At 39.7% G+C, this 17,707-nt stretch overlaps 1 protein-coding gene across 1 annotated transcript; it reads left to right on the forward strand.

Annotated features, from left to right (window-relative positions):
- The first annotated feature begins 743 nt into the window (after positions 1-743).
- LOC134648691 (luciferin sulfotransferase-like) lies at positions 744-5,051 on the forward strand. Its single transcript, XM_063503195.1, has 6 exons — positions 744-864; positions 1,084-1,183; positions 1,935-2,215; positions 2,778-2,872; positions 3,455-3,632; positions 4,907-5,051. The coding sequence occupies exons 1-6, from the start codon at positions 774-776 to the stop codon at positions 5,017-5,019; spliced, it is 858 nt and encodes a 285-aa protein (XP_063359265.1). The 5' UTR covers positions 744-773; the 3' UTR covers positions 5,020-5,051.
- Positions 5,052-17,707: the final 12,656 nt, after the last annotated feature.

Below are 17,707 nucleotides of genomic sequence, written 5' to 3' on the forward strand. Positions count from 1 at the left end.
CTCTTTATTTCACGGCTTACATATGAAAATCGATCCTCAAGGAGTAAACACCAACAGTATATATTTTATGGTTAACTATCGTTAATTAACGCATTCACTGCCTATCTGATAACGTGTTTTTAGCGAAAAGCGCCAACGAGCAGTGACCCGCCTACCGGGTCGCTGGCAGTGAATGTGCTAAGGTAGATCCTCTAATATTAAAAAATAACTAGTATTTTATGAACAAGCTTTTATTAGGTCGACCTGTATGTAACTAACTATGTAATGGAATCTAAGGTAACTAATTTAACCATCTTCCAAGGATCGTAGCGTCATGAAAATTGGCAGCTGTATGTAGTTCTGATAACAATACAATAATATGGTACTGTCGAACTGATCTGATGATGGAGACAGGAGGTGGCCATAGGAACTCTGTATGTAACTAACATGTAATGGAATCTAAGGTAACTAATTTAACCATCTTCCAAGGATCGTAGCGTCATGAAAATTGGCAGCTGTATGTAGTTCTGATGACAATACAACAATATGGTACTGTCGAACTGATCTGATGATGGAAACAGGAAGGGACCATAGGAACTCTGTGATGAAACAACGCAACCTAATTGTGTTAGGGGTTTTTAGAATTGTCTCGATGAGTATTAGTTGTCTGTCGTAAGAAAAGTACAGTCGATAAAAGCTTGTACCAATTAAATTTTTGCCAAAAACTTATGATTTAACTAATTTCTTTTGCAGGCTGCCGGTTTCGTGGCCCTTCTAGCAGTACCGATTACTATATGCCTATAGGCTACAAAGAGCTTGCTAACGACATTTTGAACATGGCTGTTCGACCTGACGATGTGTGGGTGACTGGCTATCCTCGGTCTGGTAATGTCTAATAAAGCGTCTTTAATATACCTATATATACATATGTGTATTCTGATTATTATATGCTAGTTACCGCACTAGGGCAGTAAATTAGCGCCATATGTAAGTACTGTAAAATATTGTAATGAATGGGTAAAATGCGGATAGTTGCCCCAGTTGGATAGGTGCCTCATTTTCAGAAAATCTAACTTCCCAATGGAACTTATTTATTATTTATAGGAACAACGCTTACACAAGAATTGGTCTGGCAAGTCGCGAATGAATGCGATTTCGAGACGGCTTCAAAAATACCTTTGATGGAACGATATATGTTTCTCGAGTGAGTATAAATTAATTAGATACCTAACATACATTAGTAAAAAAGACTTTAATACAATTTTAACGAATATCCTAAATAAAGTGACCTCGAGAACATATTTAGTATTTATTCCTTCAAGATAGCTTTCATAACTTATCATTGTGAAGACGGGTGACAAGTTGACAACCGTTTCTCAATTTCTTCCTTAGGGAAGTAGGTCGCCGCCTGCAAGGAAGGGGCCTTGACCCGCGCTCCGGGTTTTTCCTGGTGCAAAGGCTGTCCATCGCAATTCAACGCGGTAACGCAGCGAGTGTGATGGGCACCTTTGCGTTTGCACCAGGGGTAGCGCGGGGAGGTCTCTTTCAGTAGTTTTTATATTCCTTGTTTTATTTTAGATATATTTAGGGTTGTTAGTTTTAATTTAGTATTATTCATAGATTTATTTAGTTCATAAGTTATTTATTTATCTTTTTACTGTCTTTTTCAATGAAATAAATTTTCTTATTTATTGCACTGCACTGGCAGCTGATGTTAAATAGGCAGAGCTCTTCCTTAACTGTACTATTTTATCATGTGGCTGCTATAATGAAGATCTTGAAGTCAAAAAAGTTCATTTTGAACCATTTTGAGTAAACTTGTAATAATTGTAAATTAAACACGTTTAACGATTTAGACAGTTACATGTTTTGTATGATGTACTTACAGAAAAGACGCATAACCTTAACCAATACATACCTACTAAATAAGTTTTTGACCCACATATTTATTTCAGAGGACAAGTGTCAGTTAATTTAATTCAATCAAATGTGGAAGGCGAAGTTTCTGAACCTATTTATACTCAAGATGCTATAAACGCCGCGCCTTCGCCACGGTTTATAAAAACTCATGCAGCTTTCTCGCTATTACCCTCAAATCTACTGGACACCGCTAAAGTAGTCTACATAGCCCGAGACCCGCGGGATGTAGCAGTATCTGTTTATCAGTTCTCAAAGAAGTTTTTCCTCTATACTGCAGACTTTAAAACGTTTTGGAATCTTTTCCTCAATGATTTGTGTGAGTGTTTACTTCTTGTGTTTACTTCAAGGTGTATCTACCTATGGAATATATTTTTCACCACACCAGCTGGTTTAAGGCTTTCTTGATTGTTCAAAAACTGATAGCAAAATTGCATTTTATTCAAATTTTTATGTGAGGCAAAGTAATCAAATGCAAATTTTGAGTGGTTTCTCGGGTTACGTAAAAGTAAGCTCAATGTGGCTAATTCCGTCATAGGATCTATTCCGTCCATTAGCGTTTTCAAATGGTTTCTTTTCCTAGGATTGAAAATCTAAGAAATATACGCTCGTGGACGGAATAGTCCCTATGACGCAATTAGCCACATTGACCTTAGTCAGGTTTTTTAAAGTGAAAACTTCTTTAGCGGCGCTGTGCACTTTTTGTGATGGGGAAAAAATGTTAAACTCGCGACAGGTCACGTGACCGACAGATTCGACAGATTGAAAATTCGTAAGACGGACACGTGACCTGATCGAAAAACTGGTTCAATGTCATTGAGTTTTCACTTCTGCCGGCACTCCCGGAGTGCAACCCGTTGTTTTTTAATAATTGCTTACAGATATATGGTGCCCAATTTTGGCGCATGTAAAAGAAGCGTGGGAACTCCGTCAGCATCCAAATATGATGTTCATATTCTACGAAGATATGTTAAAGGTGATTATGAAATATTTTTTTCACCTCAGCAGCTCGAACAAGGGTATTTTGCTACTTAAAAACAGTGAGCAAACACGCATTTTGCTCACTGAGTGAGACAAAATGAGCAAAATGCGATTTTGCTCACTGTTTTTAAGTAGCAAAGTACCCTTGTTCGAGCTGCTGAGGTGAAAACTTAATTGTTGGTATATCTTAATAAAACATGAGTGAATAGAGATAAGTGATGAAGAAGGAATACATTTTTCCGGTTCTCTAATATGTTCTCACTGCTGAGGTGAAAAGTTTTGTGAACTACACGAGATCAAAGTAATTTACATCTCGTGCGCTTTTGAGTCCCTTACTACGCTCAAGATTCTAAATTATTATATTATATATTATAGAATCTTTCGCTTGCACGGGACTCAAAATAAGCACTCGAAGAAATATCAAACTTTGATCTCTTGTTGTACAAATAACTATTTGAATAGAAATAGCACACGATATCGACTATGCCCTTAAACGGATCTCCAATATTTTTGTTACATCCTGTATGAATCGTATTACTTTCTCTTAACTTTGTGTTTTCATGAGTACTTGTTTCAGGATGTACCCTTATATATCAAACGGCTAGCAGATTTCCTTGACAAGAAGATAACGGATGAACAAATCGTTAAACTAAATGAGCACTTGAATATTAAGAACTTCAGAAAAAACGAGTCTGTGAACCCGACGTGGATGGCTAAGACTGGTGACCCCAATGCCGAGGGTTTTATTAGAAAAGGTACCTAACATTATCTTCATTTATTATTTTTCTTAAGTTAGGCATTTTATAATATGAATGAATATAAAAGTAAAATATAAAAACACTTACAAAATAATAAAAAATACATATAAACACATAAAAAAAAACCTAACATAAGGTGTTGCCAGCAGTAGGGCAGGGATCAAGCTGCCGGTGGTCAGGGCCGCAGAGAGAGGAACCGTCGGACTATCCGCGCCGTGTCCAAGATTCTGCATCTGACCCTTGATCCAACCACCTAGCGAAAGTCTCTCAAATGCTTTATGTCTTTTATTATACTATGTATGTGTTTTATTATACTAGAAGCGCGCGAAACATCAGCGTTGTGGACACGGATCTACCCTATTTTCTATCGTTTAATAGAAATAGAAATAATTATTTGTCAGAATATCACGGGAGTTTAATAGCTAAAGTTGTTTAATAGAAGAAGCTCCAAACTCGCAACAACCTTCTGCACAAACTGGCTGGTACCACATGGAGGCAAAAGCCGACGTACTTCGTACTACTGCTCTTAGCCTAGTCTACTCAACAGCGGAATACTGTGCACCTATTTGGCTAAACAGTGCACACGCAAAGCGAGTAGACACTCACCTAAACCAAACCATGAGTTGCATTTCCGGAACCATTAAAAGCACTCCGGTCCAGTATCTTCCAACCCTGTGTCATATACCGCCTCCACACTTAAGGAGACAGCCAGCACTAGTACGCGAAGCACGGAAGATCTTGACCCACCCCAAACTAGCTGCCCACGCTGAATTTGAGAACCCTCTAACACACCGGTTAAAATCTCGACACCCTCCTCACCGAACTGCAAGAAACCTCATGAAAGCAGACTTTAATATCTCGGACAAATTTAATGGGAAGAGGAATGGAGCGATAACCCCCCCGAAAGGATTGGGAATGTTGGGATTACTATCAGCCCTACAGTAAAACCACTTGGCTTCTCATTACCTAGAAAAGAATGGTGCCAACTGAATAGGCTGAGAACCGGCTGCGGTCGCTCACGAGCATTCCTGCACAAATGTGGATGGATAGAGTCTCCAAGATGCGATTGCGGGGCTCCTGTGCAGGACGTCGAGCACATCATTCAATCAATACTGCCCACTTAGCAAATACGACGGAAACCCTGCAGACTTGTTTACCCTCGACAGTGACGTAGTCCAATTGATACAGAACCTTAGAATATCTTTATAAACGACTGAAGGAATGCCATACGAATAAAAAAAAATTGTTAAAGTTTTATATTATTATTTCAGGTGAATCGGGCGCATGGCGCGAGCAGTTCGATGAGGAAATGGCGGCGCAGGCGCAGCGCTGGATGCGCGACCACCTCGCCGGCTCCGAGCTGCGCTTTCCTGACTATACCTAAGTTGATAGCACAGATCTACAATGTAAAAGATTGCCTGTCATATGACATGTGATGATATGATATGTCATGTTCCGATTTTGGTTGCACTTTTGATATATATCAAAAGTGCAACCAAAATCGGAATGATGTCAAGTGTTATTCGAAGCATCAAATTCAGAAATAATGTGATGCGTAAATTTACAAAAAAAATATTACAATTAGAATTAGGATGTAGGGCAATTTTTTTTTGTAAATTTTTAATTTAAGTTTTTATAGATAAAAAATAATCATTTATTTACAAACAAGATATATACAGTGTATTACTAAAAGAAATTAAAAACTAGCTTAAATCTAAAATAGGCCCTTGAGGCCAAGGATGCTGGCGACATTTCCTCGCTGTATCGCAATGCTGATACGTTGTGCGAGGTAGCCGCCAGCTCTTCGGTCACCAGTTACGTCAACCAGACGCTTCGCGATTTCTGCGAACAACTTATGCGCGCAGTTTTTATTATATTTGTATATATAATCCAGGATATAGTCACCCACCCTCAATAGAGCTTTTCTTATTCTGCAGTCCGCTAACCTTAGGTAATGGTATAATAGTCGAGTGTAAAAATATGGGTGCATACAACTTACTCAAATAGTTCTTAATTCGCTGACATAAGAGCTATGGGACATATTTTTGAATACAATGAGTGCACCCATATTTTTACACTTGACTACATTACAACGGCCACGCGGCTATGTAGCTCAAGATGGGTCACGTTTTTTTCATTTGTATTCTGCCTAGCAATGTGCCAAACCATATAAGTGTTTTTCCGGTTGGAAATACAAAAATAACGACTACTCCTGCAGAAACCTATGGGCTCGCTCTATACAATTGTAATGATGTATTGTATCGTCACACCGAATATATTTACGTTTACGACTGCCATTACGCGTGAAAAGCCACAAAATCGCTTTAAACGAGCCGTTAAACTGACGCATTGGACTCACCACGCAATAACTGAGGCTTTATTATATCCGCATACTGAGGTCTAGGCTTCACCAAGACTTGTATTTGTATGCTCTCTGTTTACATATAGTTATAACGGGCTCGGGGTCAGAGTTAAACTAGTTTTTTAAGGCATTGGACTGAATGACGAAAGGGAATACTTGGTTTGTTATCGGACCATTCTTCGCGGATTTATGGCATTTCGGGACGATAACTTTTCTAAAGTTGGATTATTTGGTAAAAGGTTTAATGTTGACGGACGATAGTAAAAAAGTTTCCCCAATACAAAATCAGATCAACCACCGTAATATCCAAAACCGTCGCACCCTCCCGAGGGCACCAAATTTTGATAGGTATTTTTAATTTTTAGTTTTAGTTATTTTAATTGTAGTTAGTTTTAGTTTTATATTCTATGTCTTTTAGTAATTTATATTAATAAAGTGTCTTTTGTTATGTTGCTAAAAAAAATCCAAAACTAGTATCACGAATGTGGATACAAGGATGCTAGGCTCACGTGAGATTTAGGCTACACATTTAGAGGGCAGGTGGGCACATATTGACGCTCGTATGAACGTAGCGCGCTCGATCACTAGTTGTTGCTCCGCTCGAAGGTCCTCAAAATGGATCAAAACATGTCGACAATATATTCGACTTAATACGTGAGCCCGTTAAAAATAATTTTAATATGCTCAGATATAAAGTATTTTTCACATATAAAGTTTTACCAATTGGGTGACTCTTAAATTGTGTCCAAAAATTTTTTTTTTTCATAAACGTTTTTATTTTTCACATATTATTACATATATCAAAAGTACATATAAAAAGCAATTTTTTGATTCATATGGTCAAGCTTAATACCCTCAGGAAAGGTAAATAAAATGAGTACATAAACACGGTTGTGACAAAGTGTCCCTCAGTCGTGACATTTCGGCATTTTGGTGGCCAACTCGGCTATTTTGATTTATATAGTTATTTTAACATAGCCTAAGTCACTCCTATGACTACGACAAACCTAATGATAGCTCAGACGTTGAAATCCGTCAAACTAAAGGCTGTAGAGCGTGACAAAGAATTCGATACAAATCATACATACATACAAGCGAAAAACATTTTTTTTGCTTTGGCAGTCGGGCAATAATAGCAAATGATCTGTAGCTAATAAAAATGCATTTCTGAAAAGTGCATATGCCTCTAAATTAATCAAACGTATTAAGAATGACACGACCACGTGTCTATATGTCACGAACGTGGACTCAAAAGTCCGTGGCGGTGACAGATTTTTGAGGCCACGGTCGTGATAATTTGGAACATGTTCGATATTACATAAACATTTCCTTTGATTTTGCAAATGTTGAATAATTAGCTTAATCTGCAATATATGAGGTATATCTTATGTTACAAACAATAACGTGAAACTGCAACTTACTTTTAAAACTCTAACACGGCGGTGACGCGTTAAGGTTGACCGTTTTTTCAAATGAACACAAATAAATAATTTTCGACAAACTTCTCTCTTCAGCCATTTGTAAACCTGATGACAACACAGTGTTGCTATTCTAAAAAAACTTTAATAAAGGTACTGTTACACATGCTCTAAAATAGCATGCTAAAAAGCGTGCTATTGAGTATGCTCAATACGAGCATGCTTATGAGCAGTTTACATTTGCTAGCAATACGCATGCTAGTTTTAAGTATGCTCCTGAATAAGCATACTCAAAGCAAACACTCCAAATACACATGCTATTTTATAGCGTGCTCTCTCGCTCTCTGTCAGTTCAAACAAAGCTATGGACAATCAAACAGCTATCCGTATGGAGCTGAATAAGATCATCCTTTTGCTGGCGATGCAATGCATCCAGAAACTTATATCAGCTCGGCAAAAAAAGAAAAGAAAGAGAAAGATTTGGGTCCGTGTGTGCGCGACGCAATTAGATTTAAGTTTTTAAATACCAGTTTTACGTTTGTCAAAGCTAGGGGACGCACGGGGAAGGCGGGGTGCGCGGGAGCGGCCCTGATAGTTTACCTCACTAGAGCAAAATTAAACCAGTCGATATAAGCTGTTGCACTCTCCGCACGTCCCTTAACGCTAGTATTTTGTGGATGTACCGCCCTCTTAAAAATATAAGTAGTTTCCATAATTTTGGCTATTTTTTCACCGTGAAAAGAACCTACAAACCTTACAAAGTGGTCTTCGAGCCGGATCTTGATGTTCTTCACGCCGCCGTCTAAAATAATGGTCAAAACTCGTGGAACTGTAAGAAGACAACAGGAGAGAAAAGAAGCTTATGAAGCCGTTCAAAGTGAGCCGAGTACGAGTGCAGCTAAAAATGAGGAAGCTAAAGTACAACCGGACAAATTATTGGAAGTTCGAAGTGTGAAATCCGAGATGTTTAAAGTTGAAGTGATGCCCGGCTGCTCCCATAAACCTGTGTCTGAGAAATCTTTTACAACTTCTATGGAGGCTCGCAGAAAGCTAGAATTGGAGTCAGTCGAGAAGAAATCACAAACAGTGCAACCTGACAAAACAATAGTGGTAAAAGCCCGAAGTACAAAGTCCGAAATGCCCGGCTCCCATAAGTCTTTGTCCCGGAAATCGTCTTCATCTACCATCGAGGCTCGTAAAAAGAAGTTAGAACTGGAAGCGGCCGAGAAGAAAGCACGAATAGAAATGCAGCTTATCGACAAACGCTTAGAAGCGGAACTTGCCGAATTAGAAGAAGAATACAGTCCCCCGTCGGAAACCGATAATCGAAGTGAAGTTGCTAAGTGGGTAGAACGCAGTAATTTAGAGTTGGAATCGCAGCACGCCGCTAATCAAGGTCAATCTTCAGGCTTGCTGCACCCGCCGGCCGTCATGGATTCCGGCACCGAAGGTCCAATTCAACAGTTAGCCTGTGTACTTAAGGATATGATGTCCACTTCTGTTTGCAACCAAAACAACAATTCTAATTTGCTAAGCCGCATCAGCACACCTAAAGAGTTACCAATATTTTCTGGAGACCCTATGGAGTGGCTTCAATTTAAATCTGCATTCGACGAGTCTACCCGAGTCTGCAAATTTAGCGATAGCGAGAACCTATGGCGCCTAAGGAAATGCCTTCGTGGACCCGCCAAGGACGCAGTGAATGCCCTACTTATCAGTACCACATCTCCAGAAATACTGATGTCAACCTTAGAGTTACAATTCGGGAACCCTGACGTCATATTATCCCGAATCGTCTACGAGATCAAACGATTAGGCACAATGACCCCTGATTACCACAAAGAAATCATTGTGTTTTCGAATAAAATAAGAAATTACGTCGCTGCCGTACGTGCCCTAAAACGTGAAGAATACCTACAAGGAATGAGTCTTGTCACTATTGTGTTGTCAAAGCTGCCTACCATATTGTTATCAAAATGGGCCGACTATAGTTATCAACGCATCACCGAAGGAACTACTTCTAGATTCGACTTATTAGCTAATTTTCTTCACGAAGAAGCGCTCAAAGTGTCTACATGCAGTGCTACATTACTAAACACACGTCCGGACAATTTTAAACGTAATAAATATCACGATAAGAATGACTTTAACGCGCATCAGACTGTATTAGTGCAAAGTGGACATAATGAACTTAATAATATGTGCCGTTACTGTAAAATAGCTACACATGACTTGCCGCAGTGTAAAAAGTTTAAAAAATCTTTACGCAAAGATCGCTGGCAATACGTTAAACGCCGCGGTTTATGTTACAAGTGTTTGTTATCGCATCACGACCGAAATACTTGTCCCGCAGCCGCCTGCGATGTAAACAACTGTGGATTAGCGCATCATCGGTTATTGCATTTTGTACCTAATGAGAAACAAAATGAGGTCAATAATAGTACAGTGCAAGTAACCGAGATTGAAGCGGAGCCTAAAACGGAAATAGTGTCGCACGTGAACTCCTCTTCTACTCCAAAGGGCTTAATAAAAGCAGTGCCTATAACTATCCATGGACCCTGCGGTGTGATCAGAACCAGCTGTTTGCTTGACGACTGCAGCTCGGTCAGTATGATAAGCGCAAACCTTGCCAAACGGGTGGGGGCGCGCGGCCGTCGCGAGTGCATGCGTGTGCGTGGCGCGTGGAAGGACTCGGAGCTAGTGTGCGAATCTTATCTCGTGGATATAACTATATCTAACAAAAATGGACAAAAGTTTACGCTTACCGCGCAAAGTGTTAATGACCTTGACCTACCGAACTATAATAATATGAACTTAGTGAACTGTGATGAATTTACTCATTTACAAGGACTCAAAAATAATTTCTGTGATGAAAACTTAAAACCAGAAATACTGATAGGCCAAGACAACTACCACCTGCAGTTACCATTGGAAATCGTTGTTGGTAGTCCTGACGAGCCCTGCGCCACTCGCACACCTCTTGGTTGGTGCATACACGGAAGAGCTCCCGCTCGTACGTCGTCAGCTGTGCAGCACTCAACTCTGTTTATCTCCAATAATAACGTCACCGAAGACGCGACTGAGAACAAACGACTGCTGCAAGACCTACATGAAGAAGTACGTCGTTCTTTCACGTATGACTCACTGGGCGTAACTAGTAAACCCCGTGAGAACTATAACGACGTATGCGCCGTAGAAAAACTGGACAAAACTTCTAAACTTGTTGATGGGCGGTGGCACGTTGGACTCCCCTGGAAGAATGAACAGTGTGAGTTACCTGACTCTTTCCCACACGCAATGTCGCGCCTTAAGGGAGTGGAACGCAAGATGGAAAAATGTGATGGCTATAGAGAGAGATACAACGAGCGCGTCCAGCACCTGTTTGACAATGACTACGCACAAGAGCTAAAGGATACCACAGTAACTAGCAAGACATGGTACTTACCACATTTTGGAGTGGATAATAAAAATAAAAAGCGCCTCCGGCTTGTTTTTGACTGCGCCGCTGAAACGAAAGGATTGTCGCTAAACCATTACCTACTTAAGGGTCCCGACCTACTGAGGTCACTGTTTGGAATAATGTTGCGGTTCCGAGAGCAAAGGATTGGTGTAACTGCCGACATAAAAGATATGTTCTTACGCGTCAAAATCAGAGAAGAGGACCAAAATGCACTACGGTTTTTATACCGAAGCGACCCCAAGGGACCAGTGAATACCTATGTCATGACTTCGCTAATATTCGGTGCTAACTGTAGCCCGTTCGTAGCTCAATATATAAAAAACAAAAACGCTCAGCGTTACGAGCCGACGATGTTACCTGCCTGCGAAGCTATATACAACCAACACTACGTGGACGATTATATAGACAGCCTACCAGATGAGAAAACCGCTATTGAGTTGATAAGAGATATAAAATCCATTCATCAGCAAGGTGGCTTCGAATTACGTAACTGGACGTCTAATAGTAAACAAGTTCTCGAGTCCATGCCAAAATCAACTCTCGGCGAAGCGGCTGTAAAGTTTAAAACCGGAGAACAATATGAAAGCGAACGAACTCTCGGCTTAATTTGGTTTCCACATGAAGATGTACTGGGTTTTGACGTTTCATTTAAGAAGATTCCTGAAAATATTATTAACGGAACACAAAGACCGACAAAACGGGACATTTTACGAGTTGTGATGTCCATATTTGACGTCTATGGATTTTTATCGCCGTTTACTGTTAATGGAAAAATGATTCTACAATTATGTTGGCAAGAAAACATAGATTGGGATACGGAAATACCTAACAAAATATATGAAAAATGGTGCAATTGGATAAGTTGTTTACAGTCATTACGTAACATACGGCTACCGAGATTTTACCATAACGCAGCGCATATGGGAGCTACGGGAGTGAAGGAGACAGACTCGATCGCGGCGGCGGCCGGCACAGCTAGTGAGCGAGACAAGGATGGCGCGCCCGCGCCGGTGCAACCGCTACTGAACTTAGCACCATCGCCCGGTGCATGCTATACGAATTTACAATTGCACTTGTTTTGCGATGCGTCTGGCAAAGCTATGTGTGCCGTCGCGTACTGGCGCTGGGAAAGCAACGCTCATGTGTACATGGCATTTGTGGCAAGTAAATGCCGAATTTCGCCAAATAAAACAACGTCAATCCCGCGACTTGAACTGAATTCTGCTGTCCTAGCTGCTAGACTGGCTGAAACTATAATAAAGGAGCATAAAATAAAACCTAATCGCAAAATATTCTGGAGTGACTCGTCTACGACTTTACACTGGATCAGAAACAATTGTCGCACCTATAAGCCGTACATAGCTAATCGCTTAGGCGAAATAGACGAACTTACCTGCAGTGACGAGTGGAGGTACGTCCCTACGCACCTTAATGTAGCGGACGTAGGCACAAGAGAGGCGTATGATGTATCTATTCTGCAAAATCAATGGCTACACGGACCGGTTTACTTATACGACAATGAGCGCACTTGGCCGACGGATTGTTTACAACCTGCAATAAATGACAATGAATTAGAGTGTGTTAACATTGTACAAATGGTAAATAATGAGTATAAGGACTTACCTGTACCTGAGCCTACGCGATTTTCATCTTGGTTGCGCCTGCTTCGAAGTACTCACGCTGTTTTGAAGTTTATAAAAATATGTCGAAAACTTACCGATAATAATAATTACGAAGCAATGGAGGAAGCCGAGCGCCTGCTGATTAGACAATCACAGGCCCAATCGTTTAGCGACGAAATTAAAATCCTGAAACAAGGAAAATACATAGAAAAAAGTAGTAAGCTACTTACCTTATCTCCTTACCTTGATGAGCACGGAGTCCTGCGCGTCGGGGGCCGAATTGATGCTGCTGCCGATGTGTCGCCTGAAACAAAAAGACCAATAATCCTAGATGGAAAAGATTACATAACTAGATTGATTGTGAAGTCTTACCATGTTAGCGCCGCTCATCAGAATCAAGAGACTGTGGTGAATAACCTTAAACAAAAATATTGGGTTATTAAACTTCGCCCGACGGTTAAAAATATTGCATCTAAATGTATGGTCTGCAGAATAAAGAAAAGCCGACCTGAGATCCCCAGAATGGGTAACTTACCTGAAGCACGGATGGCTCATCACCAGCGACCGTTCACCTTCTGCGGAATAGACCTGTTCGGTCCACAAGAAGTGGCCATTGGGAGAAGACGAGAGAAGAGATACGGGGTGATTTTCACATGCCTGACCGTTAGGGCTATTCATTTGGAAACCGTTGCTTCCTTGACGACTGATGCCTTAATTATGGCCCTCCGCCGTATGGCCGCGAGGAGGGGATGGCCTCAACAAATATTTTCTGACAACGGTACGAATCTTCGTGGCGCCGACGTCGAGCTGAAAAGGGCACTTCAGGAACTGAAAAATAATGACGAGATTCGCAACGTTGCCATAAATAATGGGACCAAATGGACGTTCATTCCCGCCGCTAGCCCACACTGGGGTGGGGCATGGGAGCGCCTTATAAAAAGAATCACCCAATTGCGAACCATTTTTGGCCAGATAAAAAGTAATTACTCATACTAGCTGTGTGTAATTCTGCAATTCACGGTCCAATCATATCCCACTAGCAGTATTAAAGCAATTTATTCCAATCCCATCTATGACGTCATTAAAGCGTTAATGCGACTGCGTTGGTCTGATTGCATGGATGTACGGTGTCTAAATTATTGTAGATTGTATATATTGTAGACTAGCTTCTGCCCGCGACTTTATCTGCGTGAAATGATGATGATGATTGATAAAAAATACTTTATATCCTTCCACGAGCTTCAAACTATCTAGATGCCAAATTTCATCTAGATCGGTTCAATGGTTTAAGCATGAAGAGGTAACACACATTTTTATTTAGTCGTATCGTATGGCATGTTTTACAAAATAGGCAATTACATATATACTCGTACGATTATCGCGAAACAATAAAAGATGTCCAAAACAATACAATTATAGGTCAATATTTTTTTAAACAGTTGAGCCACGCTGCTGCGTCGGGTGTGAGTTGCAGCAGGTCTTCTCTAGCTTCAGTGTATGAGTGCAGAGGGCAGCGTTCGATTATGTGTTCTATGGTTTGGATGTCCTCGCCGCATTCACACAAGGCCGAATCCTTCCATCCCCACTTATTTAAGAAATAATTGCAGCGGCTATGGCCCGTTCTTAATCTGTTAAGGCGGCACCATATTTTTCGGGGAAGGTCGAACCCTGGAAACTGATGTGTAGGGTCCACGATTCCCGGGGGAAAGTCTGCATTTGAAGTGGCCCATTCGTTTTTCCATAACACACAGACAGATAGACAGATTACATATTTAATATTGGTACGGATTAGGGCAGGAACCGATAATTTTTGAGAAGAGTCAACCACAGCAGAAATCACCACTTCTAGGAATCTGAAAGAGCCGCAAATATTGTTTTCATTGGTCTAACTCTAGTGTAAATTTTTTGGATAGACTCCAGAGTTAAAATTATACGTTTGGTGCCTGGCGGACAGATCGCTGCCTAATTCTGGCATTTCTAGCCATACATTGACAGGTTTGTCAGTCAGAGACATCTGCCATACTTATTTGACGGAAAAATCAGTACCTAGGTGCGTATATATTTAGCTTATTAGTTACTGTTACGTTACAAAGTAATAATCTGGGGAAAGTCTATATACTAATTGAAACTTTTATTTTGACCAGAAAAGACACAAAATAACAAAGGTGGTAACTATGCAAAAGGTAATTCCTTAATTTTCCTTCCAGTATTCCATGAGCAGTGTTGAAGCAATTTATTCCAATCGGATCTATGACGTCATGATGCAACTGCGGCGGTGCGATTGCACGGCTTATACCGTGATCAATTAAATTGTGATCTTTAGTTTGTATGCAAAAAAAAAAATATTTAAATTTGAATTTCATATCAGAGCTGCAGACTTAATTTATGTTTTATCCCTTTTTTACAGAATATCTGGGAGACCGAGCTTTGCTCGGAAAATATATAAAAACTCAAAAATGTGCATTTTCCCAGAGATAAGACCTAGCTAGATCGATTTTTCGCCCCAGAAAACCCCCATATAGTAAATTTTATCGAAATCGTTAGAGCCGTTTCCGAGATCCCTGAAATATATATATATATACATATATACATATATACACACATATATATATATATATATATATATATATATATATATATATATATATATATTTAAATAAACAAGAATTGCTCGTTTAAAGGTACCTAATATATTATTATTATTAGATCCCTTTATTACAGATAGTACATTAAATACAGATTAAATACTAGTAAAAATGACAGATTAAGACAAACGATTAAGTCGAAACAGGAGCTGAGATTTAAATATTTTAGGTAAATATACCCGTCACGCTAACGGAAGCGGCTCCTAAAATTAATGTGATAAGGACAAGGCGAAAAATCCTGCGTAAAACTCTCAAAAATCGAGGTTTCGTACTCGACTGTTTCCTCCTCCAAAACTTAACCAATCGTAACCAAATTTGGAAATCTAAATGATTATGAAATTATCTGTGATGGACCGTTTTGCTTTTTTGGCTAATTGATATCAGTTTTGAATACCACGCCTCTCATTGCGGCATAGTCAATTAGGCCATTTTGGCCATTTTTGAAGGGCTCTAGCGCCTTAAAAAACAAAAATATCAAAAAAGGCAAAACGGTCCGAGATATTGACAATATTAATCTTCGTTAAAAAAATAATTGCTCTAGCTTCAAAACCCACGGAGGAAACAGTCGAGTACGTTTGTATGGAGAAATGACCACTCCTGTTGGCTCTTAATATCTAGCTAATTGAGGATTGTAGCGCCTTTTTACGAGGGGCGTTCAAAATATTCTCGGTATTGATATCTTACGACCTCTTCTAAAATTTCTTTCGTTAATGGCCGCTAAGGTTTATTAATTGACATTAAAAAAAAGTATAATTCGAACCGAGACGGTCTTTTGTTTTTCTGCAATTGCTGAACAAACATGAACATCATGTGCGAATTGACAATGTTAACTAAATTAGAACATCGATGCGTGATAAAATTCTTGACAAAACAGGGTAAAAATCAAAAAACCATAAAAGAGGAAATGGATTGTGTTTACCGTGAGTCTGCTCCTTCTTTATCTACCATTCAAAAGTGGTCAAGCGAGTTTAAACGCGGAAGGGAGAGTATTGAAGATGACCCTAGACCTGGCCGGCCTGTAGTAGCTACTTCACAAGAAAATATTGATAAAGTGGAAAAACTTATATTGGAAGATGGTCGAGTGAAGGTAAAATCTATAGCACAAGTAACCAATCTCTCTATTGGTACCGTACATGATATTATACATGACCATCTTAATATGTCAAAAGTAAGTGCAAGATGGGTTCCGCGAATGCTGACTCGGCTTCAAAAAGACATGCGTGTAGCTTGTTGTTCCGATTTTATTGACCTGTGCGGTGAAAATCCTGATGAGGTGCTGCAAAGAATAGTTACTGGAGATGAAACCTGGGTTCATCATTATGACCCAGAGAGTAAACAAGAGTCCATGCAGTGGCACATTAAGGGTTCAGCTCATCCCAAGAAGTTCAAGGTCATCCCTTCAGCTGGCAAGGTCATGGCCACGATATTTTGGGATTGTGAAGGAGTATTACTAATCGATTATAAAGAAAAAGGTGTAAATATCACAGGACAGTACTACGCTAACATTCTACATCAATTAAAGGATGTAATTAAAGAAAAGAGGCGAGGAAAGTTAACCAAAGGTATTCTGCTTCTGCATGACAACGCCCCCGTCCATACTGCTCATATTGCCAAGGCAGCTATTGTTGAATGTGGGTTTAAAACTGTTACTCACCCACCGTATAGTCCGGACTTAGCCCTCAGCGACTTCTTTTTGCTCCCCAATCTTAAAAAGGATCTGCGTGGAAATAAATTTTCTGACGATGAAGCATTGAAGGCGGCAGTGGAGGAGCATTTTTACACGAAAGATAAAAAATATTTTTACGAGGGATTAAAAAAAATAATTGATCGATCTTTTAAGTGTATGAACATAGGGGGGGAGTATATTGAAAAATAAAAATATCAAACTTTTCGTACTTGTTTGTTTTCATTCTCATACCGAGAATATTTTGAATACCCCTCGTATAACTTAAAATCTAAAATATCTACCAGACAACCTTTGGGGTAGTGGGAAATGAAATACTTAAGTATAGAACTTAACACATTCACTGCCCCCGACACACATGTGCGTCCACCGTCATACAAGTTTGTTCCTAGGCTACGCCCCCTGGCAGTGAATGCGTTAACAGGTACCTAATACTTAATGTTTAACCTATTAGAGAACTTTCGGTGCATAGTCTCTTCAACTACTTGTATCTACATGCCAATTATATATTATGCGTACATATACCTATAGATATTGTAGATATATACTAGGTATATATAGTTGACGTATCGTCTATTATATGTATTATAGGTTACAGCAATAGTATGTCAGTATTGACCACAGGGATTCAATTACTGGTGGTTAGAATTGTGTATGCCAATTAATATCGTATTTGAACCAAATATGAACGATGAATAAAAAGCAATCAGACTCGTACATCTGTCTTTTACAGAAACCTTTATTATCCGATATGTGACGAGTGTTTTGATTGTTATAAATACAGTGTTATATCTAGACTTCATAGTTGCCTTTTCCACATACCTACGCGCAAACAAAATTTCAACTTTAGCAATCCGATTTAAGGTTTAAATTAGATTGCA

The sequence above is a fragment of the Cydia amplana genome, chromosome 6 (assembly GCF_948474715.1).
Source record: "Cydia amplana chromosome 6, ilCydAmpl1.1, whole genome shotgun sequence".
Classification (NCBI taxonomy): Eukaryota; Metazoa; Arthropoda; class Insecta; order Lepidoptera; family Tortricidae; genus Cydia; species Cydia amplana.